Source organism: Vidua macroura, chromosome 25 (genome assembly GCF_024509145.1).
Source record: "Vidua macroura isolate BioBank_ID:100142 chromosome 25, ASM2450914v1, whole genome shotgun sequence".
Lineage (NCBI taxonomy): Eukaryota > Metazoa > Chordata > Aves > Passeriformes > Viduidae > Vidua > Vidua macroura.
In genome coordinates, this window is record NC_071595.1 from 545,850 (window position 1) to 568,446 (window position 22,597).

At 53.4% G+C, this 22,597-nt stretch overlaps 1 protein-coding gene across 1 annotated transcript; it reads left to right on the forward strand.

Moving 5' to 3' along the window:
• Positions 1-268: 268 nt before the first annotated feature.
• STK40 (serine/threonine kinase 40) lies at positions 269-20,987 on the forward strand. Its single transcript, XM_053999045.1, has 12 exons — positions 269-352; positions 6,355-6,467; positions 8,382-8,501; positions 9,499-9,584; positions 10,033-10,176; positions 11,351-11,578; positions 12,381-12,433; positions 15,266-15,381; positions 18,442-18,586; positions 18,843-18,962; positions 19,218-19,302; positions 19,940-20,987. The coding sequence occupies exons 3-12, from the start codon at positions 8,390-8,392 to the stop codon at positions 20,156-20,158; spliced, it is 1,308 nt and encodes a 435-aa protein (XP_053855020.1). The 5' UTR covers positions 269-352; positions 6,355-6,467; positions 8,382-8,389; the 3' UTR covers positions 20,159-20,987.
• Positions 20,988-22,597: the final 1,610 nt, after the last annotated feature.

The following is a 22,597-nucleotide window of genomic DNA, read 5'->3' on the forward strand; positions in this document are numbered from 1 at the left end:
CGTTCGACTCTCCCGCGTGCTCACCAGCCTTGCGGGCGCCTGGCCCCAGCCTGAGCCAATCAGCGACGGGTTCATCGCACCACAGCCAATCAGCGTCCGCTGCTTGCTTCCCTCTCCGCCGCACGTTCCAACCAATCAGGGCCCGCCGCAAAGCCCGGTCCGGCCCCCGGGCTCTTCTCCAATCACCGCCCGCGCTGTCGCCGTCGCCCAATCAGCGCCGCCGTTTCCCCGTTCCGGCGGCGGCCGGCAGGGGGCGGGCTGGCGGCGGGGGGCGGTGGCGGTGCGTCACTTCCGGTGCCAGGCGGCCGCCGGAGCGGAGCGAGGCCGGGCCGGGCCGGGCCCGGGGCCATGGGTGAGTGAGGGGTGAGGAGAGCGGGGGAACCGCGCCGGGCCGCGGCTGAGTGAGGGGTGAGGAGAGCGGGGGAACCGCGCCGGGCCGCGGGGGAGTGAGGGGTGAGGAGAGCGAGGGGTGAGGAGAGCGGGGGAACCGCGCCGGGCCACGGGTGAGTGAGGGGTGAGGAGAGCGGGGGAAGCGCGCCGGGCCGCGGGTGAGTGAGGGGTGAGGAGAGCGGGGGAACCGCGCCGGGCCGCGGCGGAGTGAGGGGTGAGGAGAGCGGGGGAGCCGGGACCGCGGGGGCAGCGAGGGGGAAGCGGGGATCAGCGGGACATGGCCCCGGGGCCCGTCCCCATGCCGGTCCCCCTGTGCGTTGGGCCGGGCCGGGCGCTGCGGGGAGGCGCTCCGGTGGTACCGGTGGTACCGTTCGCCCACCGGGCCGGGACCGGGCCGGGGCAGCCCCCAGGTGCCGGCGGCTCTGGGCGCTTGGCCGCCCGGCTCGGCTCGGTGCTGTCCCGGCGCGGGGCTGGGTTTGAGCCCCGCAGCAGCTCGGGGGGCTGGGGCGGTGCTGCCAGCACGGGGGCAGGTCTGCGAGACCGAAGGAGGCGCAGCCCGTGACTGGGGCTGGGTTTGCCCCGCGTCTGGGCAGGAACCTTTGAATTTAGACTTTTGGGAGCTCTGTGCCGAGGAGGAGCCTCGTGTGCCCCAGCAGTGGGTGAGTAGGTGAGGGCTGCGCCTCTGAGTGAGGGTGAGTAACATCAGCAGGTGTCAGAGCAGGGAGGGGCCCTGCCCTGCGCTCCGTGGGAGCTCGCCTGAGGGGCTGGGGGTGCTGGCCCTCTCTGGTCGTGGCCTTTGGGGGCCCTGCTGCCTGTGCAGGGCTGAGGGTGTGTGAGAGGTCTCCCTGCTGGGGGGACCTCATGGGCCATCATCTCCACCCCCTGCACGGGGCTTTGGTTGTGCCCATCCAGCTGCTCCCTCCTGCCCAGGCTGTGCTGAAATGTGCTGCACCCGAGTTGGGCATTCAGTTCTTTGCTTGTTCAGAGCCTTAATGTATGGGCTTAACATCTGCTGGTACGAACAGGTGTGCTGGGGGCCTCGGGCTGCAATCCCACGTCCAGAGGGAGCTGGAGAAGCCAGAGCAGAGCACACTGCCTGATGTGGTGGGGCTGAGCCACCACCCCTCTGCCATGTGCCGTGGGACAGCTGGCTGCTCTGAGACAGCAGGGGCACAGTGGGGCACAGGTGAGGAGGTGGCTGGCACCCAGGTGAGGTGGTGGCTGGCACCCAGGTGAGGTGGCTGGCACCCAGGTGAGGAGGTGGCTGGCACCCAGGTGAGGCGTGGCCCGAGGGACAGCAGGGGAGCACTCACCTGCTGGCATGGAGCCCAGGGCTGGCAGCACTCAGGATTCAGGACATATTTCCCCGTTGCTGGAGGGCTCGTGCTGCATCCTTTGATTTGTTTCTCTGTGGTATCCATGCTGAGGGTTTGATCTCATAATTGTGCTCCCTAAAAGCAAAGTTCAGCTGGGCTGTGACCCTCAGGGTGTTTCAGAGCTTGGGACAGGCAAGGGAAGCCTCATAGGTACCAAGCTGTGCTGGGATTCAGCACAGAAAGGCATCGACCTGCTGGAGCGAGTCCAGAGGAGGCACCAACCTGATCAGAGAGCTTCTGCTATGAGGGAATTGGGGCTGTTCAGCCTGGAGAAGAGAGCTTTCAGGGTGACATAACTGCCCCTTCCAGTGCCTGAATGGGCTACAAGAAAGATGGACAGAGACTACTTAGAAGAGCCTCAAGTGACAGGACAAGGGGGCATGGCTTCACACTGCCAGAGGGCAGGCTTAGATGGGATATTAGGGAGAAACTCCTGCCTGTGAGGGTGGGGAGGCCCTGGCACAGGTTACCCAGAGAAGCTGTGACTGCCCCATCCCTGGAAATGTTCCAGGCCAAGCTGGACGGGGCTTGGAGCAACCTGGGCTAGTGAAAAGTCTCTTTAACCATGGCAGGAGGGTGGAAGGGCCTTTAAGGTCCCTCCCAACCCAAACTATTCTGTGACTAGGAATAGGAACAGCCCTGGGGATTGTGCCTGAGCTGCCCACTGAGCTCAGGGGATGTTACCTGTGCAGAGGCTCCAGGTGCTCCAGGCAGGTACAGTGTGTGTCTCCTTCCTGCCTGGGAGCTCTTGCTGGAGAGTAGGCTCTGTGTGGCCATTTTCTGTGTGAAACAGGCTGTTTTGGTTAATATTTTTTCATGAGCGTGCAGTTCCTGTCAGTAGCGTAGGCCTGGCAGTGTGTGCAGGTAACTTCAACACGTTTGTCTCCAGGTAGGGCCAGGTGAGTCACTGCTGAAAGAAACTGCAGCCACACCTCGCTGGGAAGTGGCAGCACGTGTGTGGGTCACACTCTGTGCACACAGAGGTCCTGCTGCAGGGGCTTGTGGCACACTGATAGTGTCAGAGGCAATCAGTGAGAAATTAAACCTTGTCATACAAGCCACCGCTCACCCCTGGTGGGGTTTGGAAGGTGAGCACGGCCTGACTGCAGGCACAGACCGGGTCAGGGACTCACGTGCTGGGGCAGCAGTGCAGCCTCAAGTGCTGCAGCTGCATTTCCAGGCTGCTGCTGTGAGGGTGTTGTGCTGGAATGGGGATTTTTCCTGCTGGATGTGGCCTGTGCTGCAGCACGAACGGGTTAAGCTGAGGTTGGTGTTTATGTAACCAAAGAGGGAACTCCCAGAGATGAGTCCTTGGCTATCTCATGTGTTGATGCATCAGAAGGGCTTGAAGAAAGCCTGGCTTGTTGCTTGCGCCGTAATTACGCACTGGAACCCTGTGCTTCAGAGTTTCCCTGGCTGCCGGGGGGGCAGCCAGGATGGAATTTGCTTTCCCTGATGTGTGACTTGGCCTGTGGAAGCCTTTTTTGTCCCTGAGGAGCTGGAGACTGACGGCAGCTGGATGTGGGTGGAGGTAAGGTGTGCTGGGCTCCTGCAGGGGCTCCCAGGTGCTGGCTGTGCCTTGTGCCTGGGATTCAGCCGATCCACAGGTTGGGCTGAGGAAGGAGGATCTCCAGTGGGGCGGCTCAGAGGTGTTCCTGTCTCCCAGCTCGTAGAGCTCAGCGAGTCCAGACTCCCCTGGGTGCCTTCCAACAGCACAGGGCTGTCCCAGCGCCCCAGGATTCTTCCTACTCCTGTGGGCTGAGAAACTCTGTGCCTGGTTTTGAGCGAACTTCTCGCTTAGGGAAGAAGTTGAATGAGTCTCCTCTCGGTTCCAAGAACCCTGTGAGTCAGGGCTCTGTTTCGGGAGCAGGCTTCCCTTCCTGGAAGGGCAGCGCAGCGGAACACAGGCTGGACTGAGTCATCCAATGGGCTTTTTTTATATATATATATATATTATTACTTCTCTTGGAGAGTGGTTCAACTCCCAGAGCCTTCAGTAACTTAACATTCCTGCATAAGGAATCTCCCCCATGCTGTGCAGAGGGAGAGGAGTGGAGCCCACCCTGATGCCCCCACTCCTCCTCCCCACATGCCCATGTGAGATGATGAGCAAAGAGCCAGGGAAGAGCTGAGTCTTCCCCTGTGCATTCCACATTATCTTTAGGGATGAAATTGTTCCTGGCTGGTGTCGGGAAGGCTGAGCTGGCTGCAGGAGGGACAGCACAGACAGGATGGGCCTGGTTTGGTGCTGAAGAACAAAACAAAAGTCCTATGACTGAAACTTTGAAGGACACTGTGTCCAAAAAGAAACTTTTGCCTGATTAAGGGTCATTTAAGTATTAAAAATGCACATCAGCTTAATGAAGTACATGCTAGCACGCATGACTTTCTTGCTCAGTTTCCCCCCTAGATCATTCTGTGTGTGGCGTGGGAGGAAGAGGATATGGGTGGGCTGTGGATGAGGGGGGCAGAGATTTCAGCTTTTGAGAAGGAAGAAAAGCTAGAAAGCCTTTGGATACACTTGGTGGGTGACTCTCCTCTCCCTGCTCCCAGGGTGGGATGATGTCTTCTTGGTCTTCAAGGTCTCTGCATGTGCTCCTGGTCTCTTGAGGACCAGCTGGGACACAAGGGGTGTGTTTTTGACCAAATTTCATACACTTAATGCAACAGCCTGCTTTCCTTGGGATCTGCCCCGCAAACATTCCCTTTAATCCCCCAGCCAGTGACTCCTCCGCAGGCCTGCCTGTCCAAACTCCGCCTGTTCTCAGGGAAGCTTTTCCAATGAGAGCCGAGGCTCTGTCCCTGGGCGTGCTGATGACTCGGGTCTGAGCTGTTCCTGGCCAGGTCTGCCCGGGAAGGAGTGAGGCAACACTGGGATGGTTGCTCCTTGCAGTGACACTGACCTGCTGCTGTTCCATGTGGGAAGCTGGGCCGTGCTCCAGCTTTTACCCATTTAATGTTTTGTTCATGGAGGTTTTTAGGTCATGTCCAACACAGCTTCCCATGAGCCAGGCTTAAATGTGACCTTGGATTAACCATCACTGATAAATACTGCCCACTGTGGTATTTGAGTGGGAAAAGGTGCAGCCTGATGCTGCTCATGTGATTCTATTTTTTACCTTTATTTTTGCAAACTTGAAGGCTGCACAAAGAGGGACAAAAACCTGCGGAGCAGCTCTCCAGCTTCATCCCAAATGCTGCAGCTTTTGGCTTCAGGAGGGAACGCTGGGCAGGAATGCTGCTGCAGGGGGTGGCAGAATGTCTCCATCTGTGGGCTCCAGAGGCAGGGCCCTGGAATGGTGTGAGCTCCTCGAAGGAGCAGCTTCTCAGCAGTCCTGAACTTCCAGCAGGTGCTCTTGGGCTCTGTCGCCTGCTGCTGGTTCCCAGCCCATCTGCTGCCTTATTCACCATGATGAGCTCATCACAGCAGCAGGGTCGAGCACTTTGGGGTTCCCAGTCCTCACACAAGAAGTGTAACCACCCCCGAGCTCGTGCTGTGCCCTTGGTGCAAGACAAGCCCCCCAAAAGTGCAGTGGGGGCTGGATCAACTGCTCTGGAGCCATGAGTGGTTTCTGTGCTGCTGAGTAATTCTGCTCATGCCCCAAAGGTACCTTTTCCAGCTCCAGCTCTGAGCTGTGGCTGCTGGACTGCAGGACCTGCTTGTTCCTTATTCTAGGATGAAAAGGGCTTTCCTCATCTCATGTTTTCCATTGTTGTTACACCAGGCACTGGGACATGCAGTAATTCAGGAATTAAACAATTTCCTTAGGCTATATAATTAAAAGGCATTACATTTAGGTCCCCAAATTAATTGATTCATAATTCTATTAAAGCCCTAGCTAGCACACTGGGAGACTTTGGACTGGCTTCTCTAGTGAGATGTTTGATATATCCCATATGTCACATCAAAATTAAGTATAAATTTCTGTGCTGGACTTGTAACCTTGTCTGTGTGAGGGACCATTTTTGTTCCAATGGCAGGACAAGGGAGGAGGGTGGTTTGATTTAGCTTGGAATTGGAGGGAAGGGATGCATCTATCTACAAACAGGTGGGACTTTCCAGTTCTTAAGACTGAAAAGAAAAAATCATTTTAACGTCAGCAGGATCAGTCTTGAGAGAGAGCCTCTTACATTGCTGCAAGGAACCAGGACAAACCCATGTTTAAAACACTCCATCCCAGGGACAGTGATAGCAGATGCTGATCTGACCCGAACTCTGTTAACTCCTAGCGTGATAAAAAGCTGCTGGTGGTGGCAAGGAGTCTCTTGGTGCTCAGTCAGGTGTGTTTGAGATGCTGTGAAGCCCAGGCAGGTGCTGCATGGCGGGGCTTGAAGTGGAGCCCACGTTTGTCCCTGCTCCAAAGGCCTGCCCTGCATCACTTTGGAGATGGGTGACGGGGGAGTTTGTCCAGCAGTGCAGGAACTGAACTTCCAGAGTCTATTTATTCTCTCACCAGGAGCTTCAATCCTTTTCCAAGCCCAAACAAACAGAGATGTTTGGGGCCATAAAGGTTCAGTGCATCCTGTGTTATCATAATCAGAATAATCCAGAACCACAGCATCAAGTGTATCTCATTTCACATTACAGAGTCCTCGACCTTTTGCCCATCCAGCCTTCTCCAAGGTGACGACTCCTGCCTCCTGAGACGTTGGAAAACCTAGTTTGGAAGAAGAGTAACGATACAGTTGATGCTGAACTACGTGAGTCCTCAGGTTGTTTTGATTACAGCGGCACCATTTGCACCAGCAAGCCGAATTCCACAATGAAATGATCTCATAGCTCCTGTGCAGGGAGTTCCTCCAGTGGAAGTGTTACTCAGGTGTTTCCAGCAGAGGTGCTGATGTGCAAGGAGAGGAGGAGTTCAGAAGGATGTTGGGTCAGGAATGCAGAATGAACAGCAGGGAGCACGTGGGGGTCAGAAGTGTGTCCTGTTCAGCTCACTGGGATGGTGACACTGCTCTGTGGAGGTGTGAAAGTGCTGGAGTCAGGAGTGCACGGATGCAAAGTCTGCTGCAAGGCTCCTCCCTTTATCTCCTGGCTGTTGCTGGTCCTGGACAGGTGCTGCTGGATGAATCAATGCAGTGAGATCAGCCTGTGTCCACAGAAAGGGCGGGACTGCCAGAGAGTGAACTCACTCACAGGGAGGTGATTTATCAATCTCTTACGTGGTGAAACACCTGGGATCTTCTAAAGCAAATATGTACAACCCAAAAAATATTTTCCCCTGTTTGTTGTAGTAACCTCTTAGGGAAGAACTCCTGGGATTGGGTATGAGTAAGGAAATGGAGCTGTGCTTGGTTCCTCTTCTCACCTACCCCCCAAAGGATCTTTAAAAAGTGAGAGCACAGACATTGAATGTGTAGATGTTTGCAAAAGTCTTTGAAGCCATTTTCTAAAATCTAGAGATGAAAAGGAGCTGTACTGGAAGCAGAGCTTCCACTGGCTGGAGCTGATGGATGTGGAGAGCTCACACCACACCCAGCAGCTTACCTGAGACATGCTTTTCCAGCTAAACTGAAACAAGACTCTTCTTTAGTTTTAGTCATAAACCTTGAGTTTATTTGGCCCTTTGGGTCTTGGCTGTGCAAATTCTCTTTAGAATTCTGAGCAGCAGAAAATGGACGTTGGAAATCAGATTTCTGCACTACCTGAATAAGGAGGAGGTTTGATTTTTTAGTTGTTGGTGCTAAACAGTGGTGATGTACGGACCTTGAATAAATTCCTAGGTGCAAACCATGAGATTCACATCTAATAGATCAAATAGGGTTTTGCCCATAGTGGTTGTGCAGGAAAACACACATGTTGTCACCAGTGTTGCCTTTCACTGGAATGTCCATTGGGGCATTTAATACTGTGTTTGTTCTAAACACAGCATTGATTCCTGCACGTGGAGGCTGAGGTGACAGGGTTGTATGTGCTGGAGTCCAAATTCCAGCTGTACTGGATGTAGGTAGATGGAGATGTAATAAGGTCAGAGTCTAATGAGGTACAGAAAAAGAGGGGACTTTTTTCAAGGCTAAAAATACATTTTTGAAAAAACATTGTGAACTGAACTGAATGTCACAATAACTATTGTGCTTGTTTTCTATGCCCTTGTTGGGAAAGGTGAAAGACACTGATTTTTGTGGTCAGTTTTGTGCATTCTTGGCTATTTGAGGAACAGTCTCGAGCCTCAGAGGGACTCAGTGGGTGGCTGTGATGCCTCATGTGGCTCCTCTGTGGAGGAACCCCCAAAAGGCTGCAGCAGCAGCAGACACCCATACACAGAGCTGACTTGGGCATCTTCTTTCAGAGCTTTTAGAATATGTTAATTTGCAAACTTGTTTTTGCTGTAAAACAAGCTTTAATTATCTTGACTTGTTCCCACTATGTCTGTCAAACAACTGTTGTAGGAAATGTTGCCCTGAATGACGAGGCTGATTTATGCCTCGAGAACTGCTCTGAGCCTGCAGCCCACCCCTGGTCTGTCAGCAGGGAGCCAGGGCTGTGTGTAGACACACAAGTAGGCAGAGCCACCAGTGCATCTGTAGGTGAGAGCCTTCCAGTAGAAATCAGGGATAACAAGAGAAAATAACTCAGTGGCTCATCAGATGTGATCTCTCTCCTCTTTCAAGAGCCAAGGATGAAGCGGCGAGCATCGGACAGAGGAGCTGGGGAAACATCCGCGAAGGCAAAGGCTCTGTGTGCGGGGATTTCTGGGAATAACGCCAAGAGAGCAGGTCCTTTCATCCTGGGTAAGCAAGGAGGGGGCTCTGCGCTTGGCAGAGTGGCTGCTGGTGGCAAAACTGAAAACAAAAGGCACTCTGGAATGAAGGGAAGCAGGTGTGTAAGTCAGTGTCTTACCTGAGAGTGCAGGTCGCTGATGTGCAGAGCAGCAGCCTGGGAGCTCCTGCAGCTGGCCAAGCTGAGGAGATGTGGGATGTGCAGCAAGGCAGGCAGGGCTTGGGAGAGAAATGTGAGATCTTGATTTTATCCCCATGGGGGATTTGTTTTGGTTTTTGGTTTGGTCTGGTTTTTTTTTGAACTCTGTTCCTAAACTTTGTAAAATACCAAATTCATTGGGTTTTTTTTGATTAGAGCTGTGGGGCAGTGTTTGACCCTGCTGACCTGTAATGTGTGGTCACATCAGCATGAGGGCAACTTAACAATTCACTAGTGGTCACTCAAAGTGGTATGTACCAAGGCAAGGCCACTCTGCCAGCTCTGGAGAGTTGCTAGAATAGTTGTTGATTCAGAATTGGTTATATAAACTGTCAAAAATCAAACCAATCACATTGGAAAACAGTGGAAGATCATTTGGAGTTAACTGATTTAAAGTGAGGAGTGGAGACTGTATGTTAACTTGAAATCTGGGCTATTTTTGGACACCCCTGAGCCATCCCTGCAGAGGTGGCAGCTGTGTTCCCAGGTGTGGCAGCAGCAGTTGCCATGGGTGTAGCTCTGAATGTAAGAGCTGTGTGGTTCAGGCATGCAGAAATTAGGATTTCTGCAAACAGCTGGGCCATGTGTGGGCTTTGATAAATGTTTCTCCAGAGAAAAATGAAACATTATCCCAAAAGGTTTCAGAGTTCAAGACCTTTTTTTTTTTACTTTGGATTTGTGAAAATACACTCAAGCTCCTGCAAAAAAGGGAACTTGGTGCAAGCAAACATAACTGGGGACAGCTGATGTAACCTGGGTTAGTCACTGCTGCTGGAGGGAAAACAAGTCTGTTTCTGCTTTGTGCTGTAGGTCCACGTTTAGGTAACTCCCCTGTGCCAAGTATTGTTCAGTGTTTGGCAAGAAAGGACGGGACAGATGACTTTTATCAGCTGAAGGTAAGCAAACTGCAGGCTCCCAGACCTTCAGGGCTCTTCAGCTCCTGTGCAGAAGCACTTGGGCAGTGAGTGAGAGGTGTGGGCTGAACCAGTGCAGTGGGACGTGGCTGCTGCAGCTCCCCCTTGGCAGGGCCAGATCCGTGTCCAGATCAGCCCTGAGGTGAGGCCTCTGCTGCTGTGCTGCTCTCCCAGAGCCCTTGGATCTGTACCTGAATGGGGCAGCTCCAGGAGGGAAAAAGCACCTGGGATAATTTGCAAACTGCCACCTTTCCATGTTAATGAAGCTGCTGCTGTGGATGGTGCTGATTTCAGACAGGCCTGTGGCAAGGACACAACCATCAGAGCACTTCCACCAGCTGTAAACACATGGGAGTGCCAAAAATGAGAGAGGGCTGGGGGCACTTGTGTGCCTCTCGGAACTGTAAAGGCATTTTCCCTTTTCCTGAAGATTCTCACCTTAGAAGAAAGAGGTGATAAAGGAATAGAAACCCAGGAGGAGCGACAGGGCAAGATGCTGCTGCACACGGAGTATTCTCTTCTTTCCCTGCTCCACAACCAGGAAGGAGTGGTCCATCATCACGGGCTCTTCCAGGTACACTTGGTCACCTTCCAGGCTGGGGCAATGCCAGGGATTGCTGATGGATTGAGCTGCTTTTGTTTAGTGTACAGTTCGTGCTGACCCTGCTCTTGTGTGTCCAAGCTGCAGCACTCTGAGGTTAACCACTGCTGCTTCAAACAGGAGCTCTGGAGAGTACAGTAGGATTTGGGGAAATGTGAGAACATTCACAGAGGGGACAGGCACTCAGCACCCCCCCCCTTCAGACAGAACAACAGCTATTTCATTGGCAAATTAATTGGCACCTTTTAGAATTAAATTTGTGCTTTCGGTCTCTGTACTGTTTATAACTTGTCAAAGGGGACAAATAGCCAAGAAACTGTTCAGCAAGTTAAACCAGTCACCGTGCTGGTCAGTTTTTATGTTAGTGGACTGTGTTGCTGATGGTGCCTTTAGGGCTGTTCACTGATGTGAGGGGCTGATAGCAATTACTGCTTTGGGTGTTGGTATTGCCTGACTTGCTGGTTACATTTTACCAACACACTTTTCACTTGAGGCCATCTGTACTAAGTCTTAAATAAGCCAAATGTCCAGCTCAGCTGTGTCTTGTCTACTGTCATGGAAGAACTGCTAATTGTGCCTTGAGATTTCTGTTCTTCTTATGAGCAGTTTGTTGGATCCCTCTTTTCCCAGAGGCTGCTCCACTGCAGAGCTGTCCTGGGTTCAGCTCAAGGTGTCTGTGTGCATAAAGAGCATTAGTGCTGATGTGCACACAGAGCTGCACAGCAGAGACTTCCTCTGCCTTCTGCACTCCTCCTCCTCCTCCTAGGAAAAGTTCTTCCTAGTGAGGGTGGGGAGGCCGTGGCACAGAGAAGTTGTTGCTGCCCCATCCCTGCAAGTGTTCAAGGCCAGGTTGGACAGAGCTTGGAGCAACCTGGGGTAGTGAAAAGTGTCCCTGCCCATGGCAGGGGATGGAATGAGATGAAACTTAAGGTTCCCTCCAACCCAAACCAGCCTTGGGTTCTGTGATTCATTAAGTAGAGCTCCTGTATCTTTCTGAAATCCTGCCTCGGGACAAAGACCAAGCACTGTGACTGCATTTGTTTATTTTAAGATCAGCCCCGGTTATTGAGTTCTTTATTCTGCCAGGCTCTGTGCATGTGCCCTGGAGCTTCCCTGAGGGGTTGCTGCTGTGTTTGCCTCCCCACAGGACCGAGCCTGTGAAATCATAGAAGATCTCGAAGCCAACAGGATGGTCAGAAAGATGAAGAAGCGCATTTGCCTGGTGTTGGACTGTCTCTGTGCTCACGATTTCAGTGACAAAACAGCAGATCTGATCAATCTGCAGCATTATGTCATTAAAGAGAAGAGACTCAGCGAGCGGGAGACCGTGGTGATATTTTATGACGTGGTACGAGTGGTAGAAGCATTACACAAGGTGAGAGCTTGGAAAGAGAGCTCCCTTCCAGTGCTGGGAGGCAGAGTTTTCCCACATTACAATAGCAGATGCTTCAAAACTTCCTGGGGCAGGCAGTGGCCAGGTTCCAGGGCATGGATGTTAACAGTGCTCTGCATAAGACCTCGTGCCCCAAGCCCTAAAGTGCGTTCCCTTCCCTCCCTGCTCCTCACGTTTCTGGATGATAATGTGGTGTTTGTGGGCTGTGGAGAGGGGCCAGCTGGGCTGAGGGCAGGTCAGGTGAACCACAGTGTGGTAACCTCAGACAGGGGCAGTCAAAGAGGAGAGCAGAGCCTGATCAAACACAGGAAACAGAAACTGTTCCCTTGAGAGGCAAAATAAATCAGAGTGTAAAAATTGATTGAAGATCAGAACCTCAAGCTACAAATTTTGAGATCAATGAACTAGAAAGTATTGTACTAAAAATGGATTCTGCTGATGTGTGACTCATTCCCATGTGACACAGGACAGTGCAGCGTGGGTCTGGTACAGGAATGCTCATCAGATTGCTCTAACCAAGCCTGGACACTTCAGTTTCAGGTCTCTTGGATACACTAAGTCTGTCTTTGTGTTCACGGTAGCAAATTTGCTTGTTCTGTCCTGATCACAATCAAAAGTGAGGGGCACAAAGTACTCAGGGTGAAACCTGACCTGGAACCTTGACCTGGGTTATTTCAGAGAGTGCAGATGCCATGATTTCTTTTTAATGCTCTTGTGCAAGTATGAAATTTATACTTCTACAACAAATAGGCTTTTAAAAATAATACTCCTATGTGTTTTACAGAAAAATATTGTGCACAGAGACTTGAAACTAGGAAACATGGTGCTAAACAAAAGGTAAGTGTGCTGGAGAGCTGCTGGCCTGGCAGTAGTCTTGTTTCTTCCTTGAAGCAGATTGCTAATACAAACACAGCCAGAGGCAGCACTTGTTGAGTGCTCTTGTGCAGGAGGGTGAGGGAAAGAGAAAGCAGGCTGTGCAAAACCACAAGTCCAGTTCAAAGTTATATAAATTAATCTCCAAAAATGAATAGTGGGTAGTTCACTTTTCCCACCCAGCTTAGTGGCCCCTTGTCAGGACTTCTTTTTGTATTCTAACTGCTGAAAACTCAAATTTATAGTAATTTAGTAACCTGCAAGAGAAGTACTGATTTTATATATATTAAAAAGAACCAAAAAAACATGGTGGTTGGTTCTGTTCCCATCATTCACCCTCCATCATGCTAAAGGCATTCCCAGCCCTGCTGGCTGTTCTACAATCACAGCAGTGTTAGATCTGGCTGCTGCACTGCTGTGTTTTTGCTAGCAGTGAAATATTGACTTACCTAAACAAAAGCACTTCTGTCCAGTGTGTATTTGTGTGTGAAACGGCTCCCTTGTTCCATTGCTGGTTTGACAGGAGCCTCTGGAGCCTGGCAGGTGCTGGATGCTGGTGCAGACCCAGAGGGACCAGCCCAGAGAGGGGCAGGAGCTCAGCAGGAGCTCAGGGCAGGGGGTGGTGGCCTGGCTCTGCTTGGTGGCTCTTTGGAGCTGCCCAGTGCCTTGGGGTCTGTGTTCTTTAGCTGGCAGCCTAGTTCAGCTCAGATCCTCTGCTCTCTCCTCCAGGATTACATTACTGACTAAATGTTTTGCATTTACTTGAAGAATGAGTGGAATTCATCCTTTTCACACTGTCTGGGTTTCTGTGGAATGAATAAAAAGCAGGAAGGCTGGATTTCTGCAGGCTTTGAGTCTACAAAGCTTGCAGGTTTGCTGGGCTCACAGCTTGCTGCTTTCTCCTCCCTAACACTGAGAGGAAACGGGTTTTATCTACAGAGCTTGAACTTCTTGGTTCCCCACACACACACGCAGCTGCTGCTGCTTCTCAGGGCCACCTCTAAGTTGTTTCAAGTTGTTTCTGTAGAGCTGCTTGAAGATAAATCTCTTCTGCTTGTTGCTTTGATTCTCCTCCTTGCTGGAAGAGGCAGACAAAGGTTGGTGCTTCAAAGGATCCATGCAGAACTTCCCTTCTTTTCTGGGCACTGAGTGCAAGGGAGCACCCCACCGATGGAGCTACACCCAGGGCCCCACTAGCAGGGGGAGGTATTTGAAGCTTTGAGCACACTTGCCAGAGTCACTGTGTGTGTTACATCTCTGCTTTTGCTTTTTACTCAGCGTTGGTGAGGGAGGGCTGCAGCCTGTGCAGCAGTGAGTCACGGGGAAGGGTGGGAGAGGCGTAAGAGCCATCTCCATGGAGAGGAGCAGAACCATTTGTTCTGCTCCAGCCCCGCTCACAAAAGAGCCAGGGCCCTTCTCAGGGCAGGGAAGGAAGGTAACAACGTGGCACTGCAAGGGCCAGGCAGGCACATCCCACCTGGGGCTCCCTCAGACCTCCTTCCCCACACACATTAAAGCCTCTCAGGTTTCCTCATATGCCAGTGGAGGAGGAGTTGAGTGATTACAGATTAGATCAAATTTCAGGGACTAAATAGAACCAAGCAACCCTGAACATTTTGGTGTCCTATAGAACACTTAGTCTTTTAAGTCCTTAACAAATCCTGCAGCTTGTTATTCAGCCAGGGAAGTCTCCTGACAGTTGAAGCTAACACTTCTTAAACACAAGTCTGTCTGTTTTAATAACCAGCCCTCCGTGGCCAACCCCCACACTTGGTTCTATTTCATTTGTCTGTGAGATTGGCTGGAAATGTTTCTTGGTTATTGTGACTGACTTAATCCATTCTCTCAGGTTCTAGTTGTGAAATACTTTTCAAGAAATCTTCAATCTTCCAGATAGTGTTTTTGTACTCACACCTTTACATTGTAAGTTAAAATCCAAATTACCTGAATGACAGGGAAGATTAATGGAACAATAGTTTTGTAATTAGCTCACTTGCACTGGAAAAAATCATTAATGGGAGCTGGGAGTGCCATAGGGAATTAGGGGTGAACTAAAAAAGGAATTTTGTGTACCTGCAGCACTCCCTTTTCTGTGTTAGGTTGTTGGGTGTTGATCAGGCTCTGTGTTGTGCACACCTGTGTATGCAGAGCAGTCCTGTGGATCAGATGGGGCTGCCACCAGGCTCCTGTGTGGGACTCTTGAGTGACACAGGCGTGGTTGTGCTGAGTCTGATCACAACTCCTGCAGCTCCTCTGGTGACTGTAAACACACAGTGCTCAGGGGCCAGGCACGGGGCAGCTTCCACAGGGTGTTTTCCCTTAGCTCCCAGAAAATGCTGTGTGGAGAAGATGGCAGCTGGGACGTGCAGGGCACAATCAGCAGCTGAAATAAACCTCAGCTTTGTTGACAGTCAGGCCCTCCAGTGGTCAGGCAGCACCTGGGGCAGATCCTGCAGCTCTGGTGCTGCAGGCTGGGATGCTCCTGGGAGATTGGCCAAGGCTGCAAGATAAGCCAGGTACACCCTGTGCTTGCAGCCATGCTGACACAGGCCACCCTGACATTGTCACAGCTGTCAAGGAGCCTTTTACTGCCCGTGAGTGCCTCGCAAGCCTTGCTGGCAGGCATGGAATCCCTCCCCTTTGGGATAGAGCTCATTTTACAGCTCTGTTTGTCTTCTCCCAGCCCCCCAGAAAGCCCCACAGGCACAGTCCCTGTTCTGGAGTCAACTTGCTGTCTGTGCTGCATGGCCTGTGCAGCATGGCCTGTGTTCCCTGACCCCCTGTGCTTCTCCCCAGGACTCACCGGATCACCATCACCAACTTCTGCCTGGGGAAGCACCTGGTGAGCGAGGATGACCTGCTGAAGGACCAGCGTGGGAGCCCTGCCTACATCAGCCCAGACGTGCTCAGTGGTAGGAATTCCCCTCAGCACTCATTTCACTCATTTGGTGCCTCCTGACAACAAGAAAAACCACCTGTTGTGTTCCCATATGCACCTTCATGAGAGCCTCTTAATTAAGGTCCAGTTAGGAGACTTGGTCTGCTTTTCCAGCTGGGAAACTTGGAGGGGAGGAGCGAGCCTGATTTTTTTCTTAAGACTTGTCTGAACTTCAAAGCTAATTCAAATCCGCCTGTTCCCAAATGAGTCTGACTGCAGACAACATGTTCTGTTCCTGGTGTCAGAATTCAGTTCCTGAGGCTTTCCTTAAGCTGCAGGTAAAACCCTGGGCCTGAGGGGCAGCCAGTCCAGATCCCACCAGGATGTCAGTGTATTCCAGCTGTGCACTGAGAGCACCAGTTCCTCCAGCTGCTGCTCACTTCCAGGAGGGAGCTAGTGACCCTCTGAGCAGCTTCTGGACCAACTGAGAAGAGTTACTTAAAATTAAAGGAATGATGACAGCAGGCCAGAGCAGTCTGGCCTGTGCCTTGTCTCCAGCAGAGGCTTTGAGCAGAGTCTGGCTCTAGCACAGAGCAGCTTTCCCTGGTGTCCTCCTGCCTGTGACTGTTCCCAGTGCATGAGGCCATCAGGAACAGCTGTGCTTTCTGTCCAGTTGCTTCAGGAGGTTTCTCTCCATGAGCTCTCATCTATCTCTGCTCTGTTCATAAATCTTTGGGACCATATGGGATCCACCCCAGGGTGATGAGGGAGCTGGCAGATGAACTTGCCAAGCTGCTCTCCATCATTTACCAGCAGTCCTGGCTCACTGGGGAGGTTCCAGATGACTGGAAGCTGGCCAATGTGACACCCATTCACAAAAAGGGTGGAAAGGAAGATCCTGGTAATTATAGGTCAGTTAGCCTGACCTCAGTACCTGATAAGGTAATGGAAGAGTTTATATTGATTTCATCACACAGCACTTACAGGATGGCCAGGGTATCAGACCCAGCCAGCAGGGCTTTAGGAGGGGTAGGTTGTGTTTGAGCAACCTGGTCTCCTTTTATGACCAGGCTGGATATTAGGAAAAAGTTTTTACAGAAAGAGTGATTAAAGTACTGGAATGGTCTGCCCAGGGAGGTGGTGGAGTCACCATCCCTGGTGTGTTTAAAAAAAGCCTGAATGTGGCACTGGGTGCCAGGGTTTAGTTCAGGTGTTAGGGCTGGGTTGGGCTCGATGATCCTGAAGGTCTCTTCCAACCTGGTGATTCTGTGCTCCTGTACCAGCCTTTGAGCAGGCAGGGGTGGTCCTGTTGTCACTGTAGTGACCCAGGCATCATTTTGGGGGTTTTTTCCTCTCATGCAGGTGAGCCAGATGAGTGTTGAAGGCTGCACATACAGGTGGGACTGTGCATACAAAGCCTCTCCCTCCTGTAGATATGAGGCGTTAACACATGAGTTACTTGTTCCTGGTATCCCAAGCAACTGTATTGCAGAAATGCCTCAGAGGGAGCCACTCCTGGAAGATCCAGCCCCAGTGGACTCCCCTCAGGAGGTTTTTTGTCAGGTTTGCAGGCAGCAGCAGTAAATGAAGCTGAGTTCTTCCATCCTGATCTGCCAGGCAGGTTTGAGGCGCTTCCCTCCCAGCAAGGAAGGGAGCAAAGGCAGGCGAGGAGGTGGATCCTGAGGCTTTTGCAAGCCTTTCCTGTTCTGCAGGATATCCTGAGGCCCTTGTGACCAGATGGATGATAGAAGCCAACTGCTCTGCAGGAGCTTGGAGCAGTTGTGGCTCAAGTGGCTGAAGGAAGCTACAAGGAGCTGCTCCTTTCTGCTCCGGGGTGCTGATCTGTTCAGGCCTCCAGCTACCTTCTCATGTTTCTTCTCAGGGCACTCCTGCGGTGTAACTGGCCACGGGGCTCTGAACAGGCTGTCTTGGCTGATCTCTGACAGTTGAGGCTGCTTGAGACCCTGCAAGGCACAGTCCTAGCTCAGGACTCATCCTGCTCTGCCCAGCCTGGCTCTCAGTGCCATTGTGCTGCACCCCAGCTGTTGGTGTGTGCCAACAGACCTTCCCGTGGGGCCCATCCTGTGCTCTCCCAAAATTGCTCAGCCTACAGTTCCCCTCCAAGTATCAAGGGGGAAGTTACTTGAGGACATTCCAGGCATCACCAGCACCTTCAGGCTTGGCACATCCCTCTGTATTGCCGGTGCTCCTGTGCAGGGGGAAGCTGGAACGCCTGAGGAATTAATCATTGTTGTGGGTCTCCAGGAGAAGCTGTCTCTGCTGAGGGATGGCTGCTGAAATGTCACAGCAGGAAAAGTTGGAAGGAGGAGGGAGAGGCGCCTTTTTCTGAGCATATAAAGCAAAGAATAATTAGTACAAATACCAAATGCTGCAGCAGTGACTCACTGTGTGACTCAGAGGAAGTCTCTCCCCGAGTCCTGTGCTCTGCTGTAGCACTGGGGTTTGATTTTGTGACCCTATCCATGCTGCTGTGTGCTGATTAAAGGGGCTTAGAAGCAGCATTTCCATCAGGTGCATCCTGGGGCTGCAGCAGGGTTAGGGTTTGTCTAGCATCTTTGTCTAAATGTCTTTGTGTAAGAAAGCACCTTCTGCACACTCTGTGCCTTTACATCTGGCTTCAGTGGCTGTGTGCTAGATTCATCCCACAGTCAGAGTCCCTTCTCCATGGGCTCACCTTTATCCTTCCTGGTCTTCTTTCCTGCATCCTCCTTCCCTGTGCTCCCTGGTCCTTAAATTCCCTCTGCCTTGCAAGCTGGGTGGCTCTGTGTGAGGGACACTGACCTGGCATTCCAACTACCTGATGCCCTTGGTTCACAGCAGGGCTATTCCTGCTCCATAGGGAACAGGAGGACACTTGTGTGGAGATGGAGAAGGACAACTTGCTCATTCGCAGGGGATGCGCCTTGGAAAGAGTTTTGGTGTCATGTTATGGGAAGCCTTAAGTGTTTTGGTTAATGCTTAGAAAAAAGGTCCCATGTGGGAGTTAGCACTTCAGCTGTGGGAGGTGAGGGGTTAGCACAGCCAAGGCTGTGCTTTCCAGGATGTTCAGGCTGTGTGTGCCCTCTCCCCGCAGGCCGGCCGTACCGTGGGAAGCCCAGCGACATGTGGGCACTGGGGGTGGTGCTCTTCACCATGCTCTACGGCCAGTTCCCCTTCTACGACAGCATACCTCAGGAGCTCTTCCGCAAAATCAAGGCTGCCGAGTACACCATCCCCGAGTGAGTACAGCCTGCCCCTCCTGCCTGGCCACGGGGGGCTTACCTGGGCCAGCTGGAGCTGGAGGAGCTCCCCTCAGCACCCCGGGGTCACAGCAGTACCGACAACAGGCTGTGTGCATTCGGCAGCAGGAGCAGGGGGACAGTTTGTGGGGAGGAGAGGCAGGCTCAGAGCAGTGGTGGCTCCTGTAGCTCCTGGCCTGTGCTCCCAGCGTGTCCATCCTGCCACGCTCTGCCCACCCTGTGTTGTCTGTCCCAGGGATGGCCGGGTCTCAGAAAACACTGTGTGCTTGATCCGGAAACTGCTGGTCCTGGACCCACAGCAGCGGCTGACGGCTTCTGAAGTGCTGGATTCCCTCAGCTCCATCATAGCGTCCTGGTATGTGCAAGGGGAGGGACAGGACACACAGGCTGTGTTGTTCCAGCTGGCTCACCTCACCAGAGGAGAGTCTGGGAACTGCAGTAAGCCTGTAAATCCCATGTGTCCACCACTGTGTGCTGATGGATACAGCTGGAGAGGCCTGTGCAAATGCTTATGGCAGCCATGGCCATCCCAGTGGGATCACCCTGGGGCTGGGTGAGGGTGGCTGAGCCGGTGCTATGCTCTGGATCCCAATGCTGTGCTCTCCTCCAGGCAGTCCATGTCCTCGCTGAGTGGCCCTTTGCAAGTGGTGCCGGACATAGATGACCAAGTGGCTAATCCCGAAAACCCCCAGGAGGTAGGTTTCCCTGCTTTCCACAGAGCTGCTCTTCTGTGCTGCTGTGCCAGTCTGTCTGCCAGCTGGGAAGGGGAGGGCGGGGAGGACACAGCCGAGTCCCTCACGTTGTGCAGCGGAAGGAAAGGCCGATGCTGCTGGGAGCAGGAGGCACATCCAGCTGGCTGAGCTGCCAGGAAGTGAGCTCGGCCCCGGAGCTGATGAGAGCAGCTCGCTCCGCTCCCAGCAGCGCTCACTCCCTCTCACACAGCTGGCAGTGCTGGGAGGAGGCAGCAGTGTTGGCTCTGGCTCTCAGTGAGCTCTGCCATGGGAGCAAACATCCTGTTTTCCTGCCGGTTTCATGCTAGAAGTGTCGGCCATGGCCTGGCTGCCCAGGGACAGCCGTGCAGGATCTGTGACGTTGCTGCAGGGACAGGGGTCAAGCAGCTGCAGCCTCAATACTGCCAGGGTTGGGATGAGCCATGTCGGGACAGAGCTGCCTGTGATGGCCAGAGCTGTGTCTTGGTGGCACTGCTAGCTCATGAGAAGTCCTGCCTGCGTCCCCAGCAGCAGGTCCCTTTCCTGCATTAGGACCCCAGTTAGGCCCGTCAGAGAAGCCGTGGGGCTGCCAGGCGTGGCTCTGACAGGTCAGTCTCTGCAGGTGAAGGTGACGGAGGAGTGCTCCCAGTACGAGTTCGAGAATTACATGAGGCAGCAGCTGCTCTTGGCTGAGGAGAAGAACACCTTGCATGAGGCCAAGAGCTTCCTGCAGAAGCGGCAGTTCGGGAACATCCCTCCGGTGCGGCGCCTGGGCCACGACGCGCAGCCCATGAACCCTTTGGACGCGGCCATCCTGGCCCAGAGGTACCTCCGGAAGTAGCTGCCCACGCCCCAAGAGCACGAGCACCACCCTGCAGTCTGCCCTCACCTCGCCTGCTCCAGCCTACAGCAATACCGGTGTCCCACGACGGGGAATAATGTAGCAATCCCAAGCTCTGTCCAGGGACACGCACTCACACCCGCTCCGGACGGAGAAGACTTTTGGAAAAGCTAGTTTTGGAAGCAGCAACCTCTTGGCATCTTCTGGAATCTGTTTTTTAAAATCGAAGCCTAGATGACTAATCTGCTTTTGATCATGACTGTAATCTACCTCTCTTGTCTTTTTAACCATGCTGTTCTCTGGATCGAGCAAAGCCCGTGGGAAAGGAGGAGACTTCCAAGGGTGAAGCTGCTGGCACAGAGCCGTGGCCGTGCAGCGCGGCGCCGGCCCGTGGCGCCCGCTCCGTGTGGTTTGAATAAGCTTGGATTTATCAGGGTTTCTCGAAAGGCAGAATTTCTTGAAACCTCCCACTTCCCTTCATCTGCATCAAATCTGTTTCTGCCCTCACGTGCCGCCTGGTCTGGCCACGCTGGCCAGTCCTGTGTGGCCACCGCTGTGACCGGAGCGCCCGGCCACCGCCTCAGGGCAGCACCGCCTGCAGGGATCAGATCCTGTCCCCAGTTCAAAGGTTTTGCAGGACTTGGCCCGCCAGGCCCCTGCCCCCTCTCCCACCTCTCACTGATTCCTTTAGTTTATAAGGATCTATGATTTAATCTTATTTTTTCAGTAGCATATCCCAGGTGCAGTTACAGTTGCATTAATTCTGATTTAGCGTTTCCCCCCCTCTCAGTTGTGGTACAGATGTAATATATGAGTTATAATGTGAAAAGCTTCCCAAAATAATTTGCCTAGAGATAGGAGGGGCTGGCTGAAGTCTCTACTGTATTTGTTCCCAGCTTTTCTTGCCATCCCAGCCCAAACCTGGGGCTGCCTCTGCCCTCATGCCAAGGCAGGGGAAGGACATCCTGGTTTGTCACCTGGTGCCACTGGAAGAGCTTTGGCCTGTGCTGAGAGCAGGAACGATTGTTTCTGAGCCTCATTTATGAACTGGATGCCTGTCTTGCCAGATGAACTGTTCTCACACAGAGCTCCCAGGGCTCCCAGTGCCCTGGCCAGGGCTCCTGCTCACGGCAGCACCTTCTTCAGCTGTCTCCTTCCCTGCTCCTGGCTGCTCCCTGCCCTGGCGTCACCCTCCTGCCAGCCCTGTGAGCAGGGAGGGCTGGAGCTGGGGGGGCTGCCCTGCTTTTTGGGGCTGCACTGCTCTCTGGGCCCAGCTCTTGCAGCACGGTGGGCGTGGGCAGGGAGCGAGATGCAGACGTTTGTAGCGTGTTGTTGCCTTTTCTTGCCCCGGGCTGGGGAAGGAGACGGGGTCTAAGCTGGGCCACCCCAGCAGTGGCTTTGTGGGGCCAGGGGGCTGGACCTGCACCTCCCTGGCCGTGTCGGGCATTACGGCCTGCCTGCGCCTCGCCAAGGCCCTGTGGCCAGGCAGGGCCTCGTGAACACTAACGCAGACCAGCTCCCTGCACCAGCCCAGCTGAGCCAGTAGCCCCAGTTCTTTCGCCTTATTTATTTTGACGATGATGGGCTTGTCCCGTGGGCCCATCACCCCCTGTGCCACCAGCAGCAGGGCAGGGAGCCCCTGAGCACCCCAGCAGGGCCCTGCTCTCTCCTTCTGGTTCTCTCCTGCCTCATTCCCTGTTTATTTTTACTGTTTTTCCCCAATGTTAAAGCAAAAAGCAATATTCTGGGACTCCCTGAGGCTGTATCACACCAGGATCCTGCAGTGGCAGCACCGGTCAATCCACTTGTGCTAAGGCAAACTGGAAGGGGGTGGTGCAGGGGGCATAGGGGCCACAGGGCCACGGCGGGACAGAGCCTGTTGTAAGGAAAAAAAGAAAAAGAAAAAAAAAAAGAGGAAAAAAATTTGTATAAAGACGTTATTTTTGTACTACATCGGAACTACTCCTGCATGTCGGCAATAAAACTTCATACGACAGCCCAGCGACCCCACAGGGAAGGGGTGGGAGGGATGGGTGGGATGGGGGATTTTGGGGTACTGATGTGCTCTGGGCCGTGTACAGGCGTGGGGGGGGTTGGCTCACAGATCAGCGGCCCTGAGTGCCCCAAGGGACCCCCAGCCCTGTCCTGCCCCAAGGCCCTGAGTCCCGCTGGGCCCGGTGGCCCCTGGGGACAGCGGTGGGATGCGGAGCCTCGTGTCCCCGAGGTCCGGCCCCACCAGCCCTGGCATGTCCCACACCTCGGCCGGTGGGGCTGAGCCAGGGCTCCCCTGCGTGGCCCCCACCTCTGCGGGGCTGGCACCAGCCCTGGCAGCTCCCTCAAGCCCATGGCGACCGCTGGGGCTGAGCCCCCCAGCCCGGAGCGCTTGCCTCGGCTCCGGCACAGCCCAGCCCGGCCTGGCCGGAGGGGCGCTGGACAGGG

Bases quoted from the DNA above. Each gene is read 5' to 3' on its own strand.
- STK40 (XM_053999045.1), top strand. From the start codon at position 8,390: ATGAAGCGGCGAGCATCGGACAGAGGAGCTGGGGAAACATCCGCGAAG. The intron at 11,579-12,380 runs GTGAGAGCTTGG...TGTGTTTTACAG, and splicing joins TGGTAGAAGCATTACACAAG to AAAAATATTGTGCACAGAGA. The intron at 15,382-18,441 runs GTAGGAATTCCC...CTCTCCCCGCAG, and splicing joins CAGCCCAGACGTGCTCAGTG to GCCGGCCGTACCGTGGGAAG.